Source organism: Danio aesculapii, chromosome 4, assembly GCF_903798145.1.
Source record: "Danio aesculapii chromosome 4, fDanAes4.1, whole genome shotgun sequence".
NCBI classification, from domain to species: Eukaryota; Metazoa; Chordata; class Actinopteri; order Cypriniformes; family Danionidae; genus Danio; species Danio aesculapii.
This window is the reverse complement of record NC_079438.1, coordinates 59,193,195-59,211,594: the sequence shown is the minus strand read 5'-3', so window position 1 is coordinate 59,211,594 and position 18,400 is coordinate 59,193,195. Positions and strand designations below refer to the sequence as shown.

The 18,400-nt window shown below is 38.2% G+C and overlaps 1 protein-coding gene across 1 annotated transcript in view; it reads right to left on the bottom strand.

Moving 5' to 3' along the window:
* The window catches only part of sobpb (sine oculis binding protein homolog (Drosophila) b), a 24,765-nt gene extending 7,007 nt beyond the window's left edge, over positions 1–17,758 (bottom strand). The window contains exons 1-6 of the mRNA XM_056456276.1: positions 17,575–17,758; positions 10,354–10,480; positions 9,239–9,439; positions 4,462–4,613; positions 1,744–1,857; positions 1–1,086 (exon numbers count right to left, since the gene is read on the bottom strand). The exon at positions 1–1,086 is cut by the window's left edge and continues 252 nt beyond it. Coding sequence (XP_056312251.1) covers positions 1–1,086; positions 1,744–1,857; positions 4,462–4,613; positions 9,239–9,439; positions 10,354–10,480; positions 17,575–17,655 — 1,761 coding nt within the window. The 5' untranslated portion in view covers positions 17,656–17,758. The remainder of the gene's footprint in view (positions 1,087–1,743; positions 1,858–4,461; positions 4,614–9,238; positions 9,440–10,353; positions 10,481–17,574) is intronic.
* Between the last annotated feature and the right edge of the window lie 642 nt (positions 17,759–18,400).

Genomic DNA, 18,400 nt, shown 5'->3' with positions numbered 1-18,400 from the left:
GCTTTGACAGTCCATTTGCTCAGTCGTCCACTGATTGGCTGAGTCATTGCCCCGCCCACATAAATAGCTATTCTCCTTCACATCCTCACAGTCAGACAGAGGAGAAGGGATCTGGCCGGAGCTGCTGTCCAATGAAAACGAGGCAGCCTGAATGGCAGTGGAGCGAGCCAATGAGTACAAAGAGGCGGGACTAACAATTCTGCCGTCCAATGAGGCGGAGGCTGTGGATGTGAGGACAGAGGTGTAAAGTGCTTTGCGTAGAGTCTGAATGTGTGTGTCATTTCTTTCCTCTTTCACAGAGTCTCTGCGCAGACATTGAATGACCTGCCGCTCAGATGCGGACACCGGAGAAACACAACGCTCCGTCTTTACTCTCTGACCCACAGCAGACTCTTTCTCCGGCTCCTGAAGGCTTCGGATGACCCCTCGGTGGCTGTTCTGAGGGGAAATCGGGATGGGGATGGGGATTGGGATAGGGATGGGTACAAACACAGGGTAGGGCATCATCATCATGGGCTGGGGCCATGGCGGAGGCATTTGAGGTGGAAATGTTGGGTGGAGGGGGAGGTATGGGGCAGGGTAGTGAGGGTGTGGGGCAAATGGCACCCTTTGGGTGGGGCTAAGAGGGTGAGGTGGGTTATGAGGGAGATTAGGGGCGGGGCTTCGCAGGCTCTGGGCGTGCAGGGGTGGACGTATAAAGGGGCGGGGCATGTGAGGTGGGCGTGGCTGCTCGGGTGTACCCTGAGACGGGCCAGCGGGGGATTTGGGCGATGTGGCCGTCTGAACACGCATGCAAACAGGCGGTCTCTGCGATGCAGATGCTGTTGGGGTTTGGGGCGAGAGGCTTTTCGCTGGAGACTCCCAGGCGTCCGGAGTGAGCAGTGTCTGGTTTTCGCTAGTGGCTGCTGGTTTTGGGTGGTTCTCCTCCTCTTTGGAGCTGGTGAGCGCAGCGCGAGCCTCCCGGTAAAACACATCCATCTTGTACTGGTTCAGACATTTGGTGCTGCAAAACTGCAGTCGCTCCTCACCCGAGCCGAAGTCCAGGTATTCTTTAGTGTGGCGTATGTGTTTACACCAGTCACACACCTGCAGAGATACAAGACACACATGTGTTCTGCAAAGTATACTTCATTATATTAATAAATAAAACAGCAAATCTGTTCAATCTGGTTTATTAATATCGGACTCATTTTACGGTCTTGACCTGACTTTAAATATTCATCTGTTTTCCTCCTGGTGTTTATGTTGTTTTATTATTTTTTCTGCATGTAGTTTGTTTTTATGCACAGCACTTTAGTCAGTCTTGTGGCTGTTTTTAAGTGTTTAATAGTGATTCATAGCACAAGAATCATGGCACACAGTTTACATATGAGCAGCTCATGATTTGTTAGCTGTAGTTTATTCAGCAAATGCATGTCCATTAGGGATGCACCGAATTCTTGGGCACAGAAAATTATTGGCTGAAAATATTTATGCTCAAAACATCATTTTTAATTTCTGCCAGAGCAAAGGTTATGCTGCACCACACTGTTAGCAACAGCGCTACTGTGCTGTTATGGCAATGCTGCTAAATGACATCTCTCAACTCACTCACTGCCGATAAAACGTGGCTATTTAATTGCCTTGTTTAGTTTAATCAGTGTAATTTTTGCTTCCATTTTTAGTGCATCCACAATATTCATTCTTGCCCCAGACATTTTCTTTCTGTGCATCTCCATCTCCCATTAATGTGTGTTTATTTACACGTGTGCTGTTGCTGTTGTTGTTGCTGTTCATCTTCAGCATTAGTCTTGTGGGCGTGTCCAGAGTTTGGCCAGGGGGCGGAGACTGGTCACCATGGCGATCTTCATCAAGAGCCTTGAGGAAAACACACAAAAATGAAAATGTTTATTCTTCAGTGACTACAGAAGTGATTAGTATTGTGTTTGATTGTGTTTAATTAGTAAATAAAGCTCACGTTGACCTTCAATTCCATCTGTACACTATAAAAATCACCAGAACATCTGATTTAAATCCTTCAGACATACGACACAATAAACTAGTTTTTATTTCCAACACTAGATCTATTGTTTCATCAACGTCTCGCTTTCTCTTATTTCTCTTTTACAATAAACAGTGCTTGCTTTGATATTGGATATCTACTGAAGCACACAGACATATTTAGAGCATCTTATGTATCAAGATATGTGTGTGTGTGTGTGTGTGTGTGTGTTAGTGAAGTATGTGGTGTAAGCTGAAACCTCTCTCTCTCTCTCTCTCTCTCTCCCAGCACTAGGCTTGCTCTCTGACAGGCTGAAACTGGTCTGAAGCTGGTTTCTCTGTTTCTCTGGGCCGGATAAACTTTCCTCAGTGTTTCAAAGCTGCTCTTTTCTCTGCTGTGGGAATGTGAGGCTCACGAGGAACAAACACACCTTCACATCTCTCTCTGTATGTGTAGATGTGTGCCTGAACATGTGTGTGTTTGTCTGTGTCTGTATGTGTTTGTATGCATTGCTGTATGTGCGCGTTTGTGTGTCTCAGTGTGTGTTTATGTTAGCGTGTTTTGTGTCTGTATGTGTGCATCAGTTTATGCCTGGGTTTGTGTCTGTTATTTAACAACTAATCTAACATCTAACCAACTAAACAAACAACTGACTAAATCAACTAAACTAATTAAACAAACAACTAACTAAAATAACTAACTTACTAAAACAACATACTAAACTAATTAAACTACTAACTAAGCTAATTAACTAAAATTACTAACTAAAATTATACAAACCATTAGCTAAAAATACTAACTAAACTAAATAAACAACTAAACTAGTTAAACAAACAACTGACTAAAATAACTAACTAAAACAACATACTAAACTGATTAAACTACTAACTAAAACTACTAACTAAAATTATACAAACAATTAACTAAAACAACTAACTAAACTAAAACAACTAAACTAATTAAATAAACAACTAACTAACTTAACAAACAACCAACTACAATAACTAAACAACGAACTAAACAAACAACTAACTTCAAACTAACTACTAACTAGTCTGCTTGTGTGTGTGCGTTTATGCCTGTGTTTGTCAGGGGATTATTTAACAACTAACTAAACACACATCTAACAAACTCATCTGATTAAACAAACAAACAACCTGAGTAAAAGAACTAACTAAATAAACAAACAACTAACTAAAACAACCAACAAAACCAAATAAACAACTAACTAAAAATAACAAACTAAACTAATTAAATATCCAACTAACTAACTAAAACAACCAAACAAACAACTAACCAAAACAACCAACTACACTAACTAAACAACTAACTACAAACTAACTACTAACTAGTCTGCTTGTGTGCATGTGTTCATGCCTGTGTCAGTGGATTATTTACAAATAACTAAACACACATCTTACAAACATTTAAATAAACAAACAAACTAACCAACTAAATAAAACAACTAAAACAACCAACTAATTAAACTACTATCTAACTAACTAAAACAACTAAACTAACAACTAACTAAATTATACAAACTACTAATTGAAAACAACCAACTAAACTAAAAACAACTAAATAACTAAAATAACTAACTAAACTAAATAAACAACTAACTAAGCTAATTAAACAAACAACTGACTAAGACAATTAAAACAATTTATTAACTAAAACAGCTAACTAAACTAAACAACTAACTAAAATAAACAAACTACTAACTAGTCTGCTCGTGTGCATTTAAGCCTGTGTGTTTCTGTGTCAGTGGATTATTTAACAATAACTAAACAAACATCTAAACAACTCCTCTAAACAAACTAACTAACTAACCAAAAATTATACAAACTACTAACTAAAACAACTAACTAAACAAACAACTAACAAACTAAAACAAGCAATTAAACTAGTTAAACAAACAACTAACCAAACAAACATCTATCTATTCTAAACAAACAACTAAGCTAATTAAATAAACAATTAACTAACTAAAACTCCTAACTAAACTAAATAAACAACTAAACAAACAACTAAATAACTAAAACAACTAACTAACAAAGTAAAACAACTAAACTAACAACTAACTAAACAGCTTGCTGGCTAAATCTTCATATATGAAATGCAGAGAGCAGATGTAAACAAGCTTCTGCGAATGGGTCAGTGTTATTGGATGTGTGTGTGTGTGTGTGTGTGTGTGTGTGTGTGTGTGTGTGTGTGTGTGTGTGTGCGTGATCCCACTCATCACTCAAAACGTGGTTTAAAAGCAGACAACCAATTTCGAGTATGGGTGAAAAACCATACTTGACCAGGCTCACTTCACTTGGGTCAAATGGATGTGTGTTGCTCTGTGATTGGTGCAGCGTTTGCTCACCTTGTTGCGTTTGTAAAGTGTGTCTATTGCTGTATGATTGGTGCAGTGTTCACCTTGTTGCGTTTGAAACGGGTGTGTGTTGCTCTCTGTGACTGGTGCAGTGTTTGTTCACCTTGTTGCGTTTGAAGTATGCGCGTCGACAGGCAGCAAAACACTTCTCACTGCAGAAACTCTTGAGTTCGGAGCCCATGAGCAGAGAGTAACGCTTCATTCCCTCCTTCTGACACCACACACACACGATCTGCACATTCTGGACGTCCTCCACTGTTCACACACACACACACACACACGCACACACACACGCACGCACGCACGCACGCACGCACGCACGCACGCACGCACGCACGCACGCGCGCGCGCGCACGCACGCACGCACGCACGCACGCACGCACGCACGCACGCACACACACACACACACACACACACACACACACACACACACACAAAAGCAGTGTTACTTCAAAACAGTAACTAAGTAAAGAATAATTGAGCGTTAGAAAACAACACCCATTCAAGGTAGTGTGCATTATTTTCTAATAATCCAATGGCCTGGAGGTGATTATTGTGCTTCTCATCTGGCCTCCAGTACAGCCGCTGAATCCACTGTTGAGATGTTGTATTTGTCAGGTGTTTATCCTCCTCATACGTCTCCTGTGTAGCCCCAGATTGTTCCACATCTTCTCCAAAGCCTTCTGTTGTGTTCTGATATGATTTCTGACTGTTGTAGCTGTAAATAACTCTAATCATCCCTCTAATCAGCGGAGTGATAGGAACTGTAATGCACTCAGAACCTGCCAGAACTACTTCAGTCGTGCATTTATCTGACCATAACAGCGAACTTTAAAATGCTCAGCCAATCAGAATCAAGCATTCAACAGGCCTCTAACCAGTGCTTAATTTCAGCCGGATCCTGTTCCAGAAAATGTCAGATCTTCGTGTTTTCAGATTTCTTATGTTCACAATCAGGGCTTGATATGAACTTTTTTGATCAGCAGCCACTGTGGCAAGTAGTTTTCCAACATTACTAGCCACTCGCTATTTTCACTAGCCACGATTTTATTGTTGGGAAAATATATTTTATACACATAAATATGACTTTGACATGCTAACATTACTTGATTTATATTTAGCTTCATCTCCACATGCCTCCTCACTCATTTCACTTTGTGTGTGTCGTGTATGAGCTTGCTCAATAATAATGAGCAAATGGGTCATGCTTTCATAGTATTACTATTAGTCATTTCACAATTTCAGGAGCTCAAAATGAAGGATTTACATCAAGCATGTATCTCTGACCACACCAGACATGAACAGTTCATTATTTCTTAGCCACGAATTGTTAAATGTGTCAACACAAGCAAAATAGAGCTGTATACTATACTTGTTATTTAACTAAACATATGCACAGTGATCTGTCCTGGCTAAAGGTGCCAGATCAGCAGTTAACTACACATAAATGAGGAGTTAATCTCCCATTAAAGCAATGTTATTGTAAAAAATGATAATTAAACCATATTAACGTAAAAGAAAGCAGGTAAAAACATACTGTGTGATAATGAAAGGATGATCACACACACACGATTAACGTTAGACCCATAAATAATCTGTTTAAAGAATGGTTAAAGTGAAAGCAACCGGTGCTGCTTACAAATCTGGAGCTCTTGAAAGCAGCAGGACTGTGTGTGCATGCTCATCACTTTGTCTATTTGAAAGAGAACCGATCGCATCAGTCGTGTTTCTAGACACAGTTGCTTCACGCAAGGAAACGGGAGCGCGCACATGTATTAAACAGTCACCTCAGCTGTTAATGCGAGTGATAATCCTCTCATTCAGTATTCACCTGCTTTCTATTGCTCACGCGAACGCGATTATTTTTGTCAGTCGTGTTGCTTCTCAATTCTAAGATCACCTTTGCATGCATATTGGACCATCCTTATTGTCGAATCCTGCTTTTAAGAATTATTATCCGGGAAAATTATTTTAAACCCACCAAAGTGGCTAGTGGGAGTGTCTGTCTTACCCGCCACCGCTGTAATCTACCCGCATTTGGCAAGTGTTAATGTAAAGCCCTGTTTACAATCACTCTCATTGGTTGGTAATTGTTTCACGCGCAGCGAACAGTGAAAATAAACAAAGGCATAGTGGCCTACCTAAATAATATTTTGAAAATGGCAAAGAGGCAGTCACGGATATTTCCATTTTTTTTTAAATCACGAGGAAATCTGATAATAAACCTGATCAAAAGAGATCTCAAGAAGACCGTGCCTTGGATCAGGATAGCAGGAGACAGAAGCAAAGTGATCTCAATTCACCAGAAAACATGACAGAAGAGGTAATTGTGGGCTCTTCTTGAAGATTAGACTGAGTGAGTTATTTAATTATTGATTTTTTCACTTGGCACATAATAGTGAAGTGAACAGTGATTGTTCATACGATTTATATTTGTAGCTACATGTTTTTATTTTCCTGACTGACCTATAATAATTAAAGGGCACCTATTTTACCCCTTTTTTATGATTTAATATTAATATTATGGCTCTTCTGAGTGTGCCAGTTTAGCTTCAGTTTAAAACACAGTTCAGATTGTTTTATTATAATGTGTTAAAGTGTCATGTTGGGGGCGTGTCCACAGCTCGCTGATTTAGGACTGTGTTGCTTCACATGTAGATTAGTTTCGGCTTCCCGTCCAACGTAAAAAGGGGGCGGAGCCATGAGCTCACCCGCTCTGTGTTTGCAACAGAGTCAGACAGGCAGACTGAGAGAAGGAGCAGGAGTGTGAGGATCCGCATTCAGCCGTACATGTATGACTCTGACACAGACCAAGCAGAGAGTACAAAATCATGTGTGTCTTTGTATAGTTTTATAGCCAACTGTGTGCTAGTTTCAAGTGCCGAGCTTGTACACAGAGACTAATAACCACGCACACTGACTTAACTTTGACTGAGGCACCGGATGCGCCGCTCGAAGCCGCGACACAGCACACCAGACACTCTCTGTAGCGCAGCACAAACATGAAGTGTCCCGAATCGTCGCGCTGTTGTGTGTACCCTGATAGAAACCAGTTTAGAATTCTAAAATGCATGGCGCAGTGTCAGGTACAGCAGTGCCTAGTTAAGATCACAGGGAGCTTCTGGGATCGCGAGAAATGCAAACGGCTGAAGTATAAGGTAGACTCAATGAGAAGTACACATGTTTGCAAACCCACCTAAAGATACAACCAATAATTCTGATTAGAGCGATAATGTGGAGAATATTGATCTTGTGTTAAGCCCAATGAGCCTTGCATCTAAAAATAGAGCAAGGGTGTTCAGCTTCGACTCACGCTGAAAATGGCGGACGTGAATCAACAAACTGAGGATATGATGACGCGCCTGTCAGTCAATATTGGTGGGCGGGGGGGACCGCTCTCCTGTGTAAAGTTGCGGTCGATCTGAAAACCGCTCCAATTGGTCCACCATTTTTTATGTTGTTAAATTGAAAAAAAAAGCACTGGGGTGTGCTTATATCACCCCAATATGACGGTCTATACACCATACATGCACATATGTCTGTCCAAACAGCTTAAAAAGTAGATCTTTCACTATAGGTGCCCTTTAAAGACCGTTCAGAAATGCAATGCTCTTTTTTTTTTGCGCCATCACCGTTTAATGACGACATGTTCCAGGAAAGCTGAAATTGCGTGGTGGACGTTGATCACGGTAACTTTTATTTCCTGGTTTTGTTCTGGAAATTATTCATTTACAAATTAAGCACTGCCTGTAATTAACTATTATATTAATAAAGATGTCTTAAAAATCTAATTACTATGTCAAAGTAATTTAACTGTGTAGTTAAAAAAATTAATTACTCGTTAAAACATAAAAAAATACAATTAAACGGCATCTCTAAATTAATTTTTGCTGAGCTCTTCTAATTTATTTACAGTATTTCAGAGGTAATGAACTACCACATTATTGTATTTTGTACTGTTCTTTGAGGCACACTTATAATGTTATAAAGATTATCATAAAGCATAAATTATTAGCATTTATAACTATCCTCTGAGCTGTTCTGGACTCATCAGAATGCTCTGTTTGAGTGGGCGTGGCTGATTATACATTCAGAAGTAAACACCCACTGCTGTGATTGGCTGACTGTTTTGCATATTCATTCATTTTCTTTTCGGTTTAGTCTCTTTATTAATCCGGGGTCACCACAGCGGAATGAACCACCAACTATTCCAGCATATGTTTTATGCAGCGGATGCCCTTCAAGGGAAACATCCATACACACTCATTCACACCCATTTAGCCTACCCAATTCACCTGTATCACATGCTTTTGGACTTGTGGGGGAAACCGGAGCACCCAGAGGAAACCCACACGAACACAGGGAGAACATGCAAACTCCACACAGAAACGCCAACTGACCCAGCAGAGACTCGAACCAGCGACCTTCTTGCTGTGAGGCGAACGTGCTACCCACTGCGCCACCGTGAAGCCCTGTTTTGCATATTAACAAAGCTAAACAAGCTGAGCATTAGAAGAGGGTGTGGCTCTACATCATATAAGGGCGGGGCTTATTCCCCCTATGACATCATAGAGTAGAAGATTCCAGAAGCTGTGGTTCAGTCAGACTGTCTTCAATATAAGCTGACTTTAGAGCAACCACAAAGTGTTGAGCTCTGAAACTCCCAGCAGGATTTAACACCACCATGAGCTCTAATATCTCAAAAGATGAAGAGAATTTAGATTTCTCACTTCATGACTGTTTTAAAAGCATGTATATTATAGTATTACTCTAAAAACTAACAGATATTGCTTAATTCAATTCACACCCTATTTGATTATAACACACACACTCAGCAGGAAACACACACACCACTGCTCTTACGTTACACACACACACACCTGCAGAGGGTTTGATGAGCGGCACGATGACGTTCATGTTGTGTCGTGGTGAAGCTGAAGATGCAGACGGAGACACAGGAACAGTCGGAGGATCCTGATCTCCATTCCTGACCGGCTCTGATGAAGACGATGATGATGATGATGATGATGATGATGGAGGGACCTTCTTCTCCACACTGAGCGGCTTTGGCACAGAGTTCTCTGAAGGAGAAATAAAGCACATGGAAGAAGGTGATGCTAACGGAGTGTGTGTGTGTGTGTGTGTGTGTGTGTGTGTGTGTGTGTGTCTGTAAATTTGTGTGTGTTTACCTCTATGAGATTGTGTATGTTTGTGTGTGTGTGATTGTGTACGCCTATGTGTTTGCATGATTGTGTATATTGTCTACATTTGCATGTGTGTGTGAGATTGTGTATGTGTGACTGTGTACATCAATGTGTTTGCATGTGTGTTTGTGTCTGTGTGATTGTGTGTATGTTTGTGACACTATGTTTGTGTGTGTGTGTGATTGTGTATGTCTACGTGTTTGTGTGACTGTGAATGTATGTGTGTGTGTGATTATGTATCCATGTGTCTGTGTTTGTGTGACTGTGTGTGTTTATGTGTCTGTTTCTGTCAGTGTGATTATGTATGTTTGTATGCGAGTGTGTCTGTGTTTGATTGTTTCTGTCTCTATGTATACGTTTACGTGCGAGAGAGTGTGTGTGTGTATATAATATTATAATAGACACATATACTATTACAAACATATACTATTATACACACACACACACACACACACACACACACACACACTCGCACGTAAACGTACACATAGAGACAGAAACAATACTATTATTCTGTGTGTGTGTGAGATTGTTTCTGTCTCTATGTATACGTTTACGTGCGAGTGTGTGTGTCTGTGTATAAAAGTATATGTTTGTGTGTCTGTTTCTATGCGTTTGTGGGACCCCGTGTGTGTCTGCATCTCTGTGTGTGTGTGTATTTGAGCATACATGGTTGTGTGACACTGACCATCTGTGATAGTGCAGATGAACACACTGAGATGTTGACCATATAATGTTCAGCTCTAATATTGAGAGTGTGTGTGTGTGTGTGTGTGTGTGTCTTTTCTTACCTTTAAGAACAGATATATGGTTGCGTTTGACTCGGTTTCGTGCGTCTGCAGCCTCTGAGTCCTGCAGGTCCACTTTATCATAGCCGTACCAACCTAACAGCTCATTCATGGTGTTTTCAGCAAAGTTCTGCACAAACAAACGACGTTAAATCAGGAGTATATTTGACCATGAAGCTACTTAAAGATGATCATGTGTGTCCTGTTCATTGCATTTTTAAGCATTCAGGCACAAAAAATTATGTTTCTATCTTTAAGAAATATTAATATTAGATTATTATTAATATTAAAGATATATTAAATATTATATTTATGCATATACACACAATAAAGACTATACTGTGCTGTTTTACATTTGATTATTCCATTTGTGGCCAAATATTGTACAGCTAGAGCTCTTGAAAACTATAAAATACTCTATTTCTTTTGTATGGACTGTGTTAATCAATGCTTGTAATTGGTTTATTAACCTATGATGAACGTCTTCTTTTGTAAGCCGTTTTGACAGATCTGTGTGTAGGTATAGTGTGTCCACAGACGTATTGGGGTGATATAAAGACAATAAGTCTCTTTTTTCTTTAAATTTCCTTATGTTAAAATATCCAAATTCCTTCCATTTTGAGGTCGACCGCAACGTGACGTAGGAGTGCGGTTTCTCCACCCACCAAATTGATAGCCACGTATAAAGCTGCGGTCACACTGGACTTTTCTCCCCATAGACTTCCATTTATATGCACACGAATGCGTCAGATCAGAAACGCAAGCTCATCCATCAAGTTTCACAGATCGCTGCATTGGAAAGATCAAGCTTGGTGAACTCTGACATGCGTACTCGCAGCACATGATTGTGTGAGACCAATCGAGGATCAAAACATGACCTCTCTGTACAGAAATTTGAAATATATACCAATCGCTTGCTTTTTTTAAATGTTTGATCATCTTGTTTAATCCCGCGCCATACAACACAATTTCGCAAGCTCAAACTCTAGTGTGAACGCAGCTTTACATCGCAGTTTTGCGACCGACCAAGAAGAGGTTTTAACAAAAACACCACCTTTCAACAAAGGTCTATAATATTCAACACGCACATTAAATTATTTTATTAAACTCACCCCACTGATCACTACCGGTCAAAAGTTTGGGGTCAGTTTATTTATTTTTTATTATTATTACTTTTATTTAAAAATCTTATTAAAATTATTCTGTTCATCAAGGCGGCATTTAGGCTGTAAAATATTTAAAACATTTGTTAAATATTTATTTATTAAATATTTATTTATTACTTACTGTATGCAGTTTCAAATTAATTATTACTCCTTGTTGCTTTTATTACTATTACCAATAATAATAATAATAATAATAATAATAATAATAATAATAATATTAGAGTGATTTCTGAAGGATCGTGTGACTCTGAAGACAGCTGAAAATTCATCATCGTGGACGCAGCCCTCACTATTCTGCCGCCTAGGTCGCCTCTGGATGCGCCGGCCCTGAAAATACGATATCATTTTCTTTCACGAGGCCAATCGAAAACCGAACTTGTAATTCCACAATAAATATTAGATCTTTAAAATGTAAAACTCCAAACGATCTCCTAAACAAGATTACTCCACTATAGGCTAGACTACATTACAATGAAACTACCAATTTCATTTAATGCTGAAAACAAATGAAACCAGAATAATATATCATCATACCTCTCTGGTAATACTCATTTGTCATTTCATTACTTATGTACTTGACCAGCAAATCAGAATAGTCCGCTGGCCAGCACTTTTGGTTTGGTTTTCAGAGCAGCTGCTAACTCCAGTAATAAACAGTGCTCATCAGTGCAACGTGCGGGGTTGGACAGTTCCATTTTTGTGCGGAGGGGGACTTTAAATTTGATTGACAAACTTACAATAGCTAAAGTGTTGTGTTAATCATCAACATTAAATTACATTCATATTGCGCCTTACACCTGTTACATGTTTTCAATGCATTTTTTTTCTTTGCTGCTATCTCCCTGGTCTCTGGCCAGGGGGAGGCTAAGCCTTCCCCAGCCTTACACACGCTCCACCTATGCTCTGTAGTAATGCATATAATGATATCAACATAACAGGATGTGCGCAAAGCAACTGGGATTAAAAGATCTGTTCAGCTCTCTGTGATCATCAATCATCATCAAATGTGACCAAGAATGAGTTTGACAAGTTTAAGATGTTTTTAAAACAGTGTGTGTTTGCAATAAAGTAAGTTAAAGAGGGTAAAATTGCTGTAATTCATCACCACAGCCTCACGTCAGTAAAATTATAAAAGGAGACGCTTGTGGACGTTAAATCAGGTTTATTTTGTACATCAACATAACGGATATCCATACAGCAGTGGAGATTAACCTGGATTTTGTCACATTTACCATGCAAAACAGTGCAAAGTTAAATGCGCATGCTGTGTGTCCGCTGTGTGTGTGAACTTTGTAACGACACTGTGTGTGACTCATCGTTGCAGAAAGGCTTGAATTAACTTCACAACAATCATCTCAAATAATCAGAGGGAAAGTTCTTACTGTAGCGTTTCTCACAAACGTTACACGAGATCTGCTTCCTTCATGTCTGTCACTGTGCTGTTTATCTGACGCAGCAGAAAACGGAGACGCACTCTGACAGGCATGTCGGAATGGTGGGCGGGGAGAAGCAGCTCATTTGCATTAAAGGCACAGGCAACAAACACAGCAACAGTGTGTTCAGAGCTGAAATTTACAAACTTCTGAAAGGTATAATAAATAATCTGATGGGTGTTTTGAGTTACAGAAACATTCTGGAGACACAAAAGACTTATCTTAAATCTTGAAAAAGGGGTAAAATAGGTGCCATTTAAATCCCACGCAGATGCACTGCCCTACAAAATCAACCCAATCCATCTAAAACTGTTAACTATTTCTAAACAGAGGTCAAATTTTACACAATAATCGCAATTACTGTATGCATCTCAGAAAAACTAAATATTGCAATGCCATTTTATCCCCCAATATCAGGCAGCACTAATATTAAATCATGTGGGATGATTGTGAAACATGAGCACATCCATCATCATGTGTGGCTTTCATTTCATCTAAAATGTTATTCTGAAACCTGATCTGGCATCAAAAAACGCTCTGAATTTCCTGCAAAACAGCAGCTCATGAGCTGACGGGTCTCCAGAGCTTTGAGTCTGAGATTAGAGAAATCACGGACACTGAACACCGCCTTCTCAGAATCCCCGGATAATGAGATCTCAGGCTGCGTTCTCATTAGCAGGAGAGACGGCTTTCCCCTGCCTGCGTTTCCAACCCACAATCAATGCCGGTTTTGTTTCTTCTTGGCAGTTCAGACAAACATCTGTTGGGCGAGAGTGACGGGCCCGTCCCGAATCAGCCGCCAAAGCCAACAGACCCGCCGCGACCCCTGCCTCGCTCACACCGGCTACAGTTTCATCTGTTAGAGGAGTCCAAACCAAAACTGGCTGGATTACTCTTGAACTGTGATCGGTTACTGATTACATGACAAGATTTGTAATCAGTAATGTAATCTTTTAGATTAGACACATTTATGATACTGTAATCTCACTACTTTTAGACTACTTTTAGATTACTTTCCTGCTAGTTTGGGGTTAGGCATGTGTGGTAGGGTAAAATATGGTAGACATTTTTGGTAACGTAATCGTACTACTTTTGGATTACCATACCACACATATCTGACCTCAAATAAAATGAAAAATAATCTAAATGTAATCCAAAAGTAGTCCGATTACGTTACCAAAACTGTTTATCATAACATATACATATCTGGCATCAAATTAGCTGAAAAGTAATCTACTGTAAATGTAATCAAAAAGTAGTCAGATTACATCTATCATACTTTAATGTTCTGCTAATTTGTTGTCAGGTAAAGTATGATAGACATTTTTGGTAATGTAATCTGACTACTTTTGGATTATATTTAGATTACTTTTATACTAATTTGATGTCAGATATGTTTAGGTATGGTTATCTAAAAGTAATCCAAATGTAGTCAGATTACTTTACCAAACAAGTCAATCATACTTTACCATTCCATATATATATACATACCTGACATCAGTTTAGCAGAAAAGTAATGCATAAACACTTTTGGTAAAATAATCTGACTACATTTGGATTACATTTAGATTACTTTTCTACTAATTTGATGTCAGATATGTGTGGAATTGTAAAGTAAAGTAGACATTTTTGGTAAAGTAATCGGATTGCTATTAGATTACTTTTCTGCTAATTTGATGTCAGATATGTGTGGTATGTTAAAATATGGTAGACATTCATAGTAATGTAATCTGACTACTTTTTTAATTACATTTAGATTACCATACATATATGACATTAAATTAGAAAAGTAATCTAAATGTAATCCAAAAGTAGTCAGATTATGTTATTAAAAATGTCTAGCATACCATACATATTTGGCATAAAATTAGCATACAAATAAAATATGATTAGACATTACAATTTGGTAACAATCTGACTACTTTTGGATTACATTTAGACTACTTTTCTGCTAGTTTGATGTTGGATATGTATAGTAGCATATGGTACGGTAAAGTATGTTAGACATTTTTGGTAATATAATATGACCAAAGAATACATATCTGACATTAAATTAGCAGAATAGTAAACTAAATCTAATCAAAAAGTAGTCAGATTACATCTATCATACTTCATTGTTCTGCTCATTTGTTGTCAGATATGTATGGTAAGGTAGAGTGTGATACACATTTTTGGTAATGTAATCTGAATACTTTTGGATTACATTTACATGACTTTTATACTAATTGGATGACAAGTATGTTTGCCATACGTAATCTGACTACCTTTGGATTACATTTAGATTACTTTACCAAACATGTCTATCATACTTTAACATACCATACATATCTGACATCAAATTAGCAGAAAAGTAATGCTACATTTAATCTGACTATATTTGGATTACATTTAGACTCCTTTTCTGCTAATTTGAAGTCAGATATGGGTGGTATGGTAAAGTATGGTAGACATTTTCGGTAATGTAATCTGACTACTTTTTGATTACATTTAGATAACCATACTATACATATGACATCAAATAAGTAGAAAAGTAATCTAAATGAAGTCAGATTATGTTACCAAAAATGTCTACTATACCGTACCATCCATATCTGACATCAAATTATAGCAAGAAAGATAGTAAAACAGACATAATCCAAATACTTTTGGATTACATTTAGATTACCTTTCTGTTAATTTGATGTCAAATCTGTATATTATGTTAAAGTATGGTAGACATTTTTGGTAAAGTAATCAGATTACTTTTCTGCTAATTTGATGTCATGTGTGGTAATGCAAGATGACTACTTTTGGACTACATTTAGATTACTTTTCTGCTAATTTGATGTCAAATACTTATGGTATATACGATACTAAAAATGGCAGACATTTTTGGTATCGTAATCTGATTACTTTTAAATTATATTTAGATTATTTTTCTGCCATAAATAATATGTAATTTATCAAAAAGTAACTAACTACAAGTAATTTAAAAAGTATTTTTTCTTTGACTTTTTGTAATCCGATTACGTAATCCAGATTACATTATAATCCCTAAATACGCAGCTCTGGTCGTAACTCTACACCCCCAGCGGATTCGTGCTCTGAGATCCCACAAAAAGAGCGGTTTCAGATTTGCCATCTCCAGAAACCCTGAGAATCAGAAGTGCGGTGTGGACGAGGCCATCCGTTTATAAACACAGCGTATCGAGTGTCTGGATCACATATCAAGCAGGACTTGTGAAACGGCTGCTTAAAGGCCAGCGATTTAATAAGGTCAGCGTGTCATTTGTCCATAGAAGGGCACATAAGAGTCCATCACAACACGGTGCACATCTGGAGCTCAGCTGGACGAAGAGATGTCTGTAATAATAACAGTGCACTATCTAGACAGCACCGTGGGCGTTACGTGATGTAAGCTGCTAATCATGCAGCTGTTATCAAAAGGATTTTAATGCTACATGATCCATGCAATGTTTAAAAATGACGTGTTGCTGTAATCTAATACAGCAGGGCGATTGCATCAAATTTTATGTAAAATCTTGCACAGGATATTTACTTTTTTTTTTTTACATTAAACACTAAGCTCAATTCTAAGAGGAAAATGTAAGACATTATAGAATATTTCATATTACAAATAAATAAGAAGTTATTTATTTTTATGCTAAACAATTCATTTATGTAAAAATGTAATAATATTGCATGATCTTAAAATAGGTTATTACAAAAATAATATCCATGTCTGGCATCAATATTGTTTTTGTTTTAAACTAAACATTACACATTTGAAATACTAAAAATATACTTATTTTAAGCTTGATATTACATATTAAAAATGTATTGATGTTTATGATTTATGATCATGTTATAATCAATATTTTAGGAAACATTCATTCAAAAACATGATTATGCTTAATAATTTAATATAAGATATTAATATTTTATAAAGCGTCAGAAGTTCTGCCCCCATATTAAGCATACTAGGCTGAAAAAGCTTAGCAAATGTTATATATTTTTCATTAGTCTGCAGCAGGGGATGTTATGCATCAAATAAGCTTCCTGAGTCAACTAACATATTACCAATAGAAGTTCAAAGAAAGTTCAGCACAAAAATCATGTTGTTTTCAATATAGGAGTGTCATAAGACTGTAAAAACATCCCTAAATGAGCAGTTTTCCATTGTGATGATGTTTTTTCCCTATTTATTTATGCTTTTGAATTGCATTATGGGATCTTGATCTTTCTTCCAACATCATAAACATTGACTTTTATGAACGTGTATTAGTTGGCAGTGCTATATTGTCTGGGTTTGTGTTGTATATTACACTACATAATCTTTGTAATACACTGCCTCTGCTACATTACAGACTTATATTATTTCTTATACAGTATTTTATTATTACAAACTATTAAAATGCCAACAAAAGTCACTTTGTTAAACGGTGGAGTTGATCATTTCAACATCAAAAGTCTACAGAGCAGAGATCAACATCCCATAATGCAATTCACAACCGTAAATAAACGGAAAACACTTAGCCTACGGAAACTGTTGATTAAGAGAGATATTTTACAGTACAGTCGTGTCAGAAACGCAGCAGTGATGTGAGTGGTAATAAATAATAATATAACCCAATGATCTGGGTTACCTTCATGTCCTCGCTGATGTTTCTCCGCAGCGGGTGAGCGGGTTTGCGGCTGCGCTTCTCCGCCGGGCGGCACGCGTCCATCTCGGGCAGGACTCACAGAGCGGCGCGCGGTCGGTCGGACACTCCAGACGCGGAACAATGAGCGCAGATCCGGAGAGAAGAGGAGAAACACAACACCGCCTCCTCCCACATACACACACACACACACTCCCCCGATACATGACGGCAGGAATGCGAGGAGCGAACACACACACACACACACACACACACACACACACACACACACAAAGCGCGCAATTAAATTCAGAAATGTTTTGGTAACACTTTAGAATAATGGACTATTAGGTAATGTATTAACATTAAGTACCAATAAACCTGTAAAGCATAAATTAATCGCAGATCAGCATTAATATCTTAATAAAATACAGTTGTGGTTGTTAACATTTAATGCACCATGATTTAATATGAACTAACGATATTTAACTTGACATTAACTTACATTAACAAAGATGACTAGCCTATACCGTAATAAATGTATTACTAATAGTTCACAACATTATGGACCATTATTTTAGTGTTATCACCGTTTTTTCCTCTTACTGTTCACCGATGTTGGGGACAGTTGAAAGTATTGCATTTCAATATTGAGTTACTCCCGCCAAAGAGTAACTAGTTGCGTTACTTAGTTACTTTTTATGCCAAGTAATGCATAACATTACTTTTGAGAGCTGAAGGAGAAACACAACACCCGCCTCATCCCACAGACTCCCCAAGACGGCAGCAATACGAAAAGCGCGCGCACACACATTGCGCAATCAACACACAC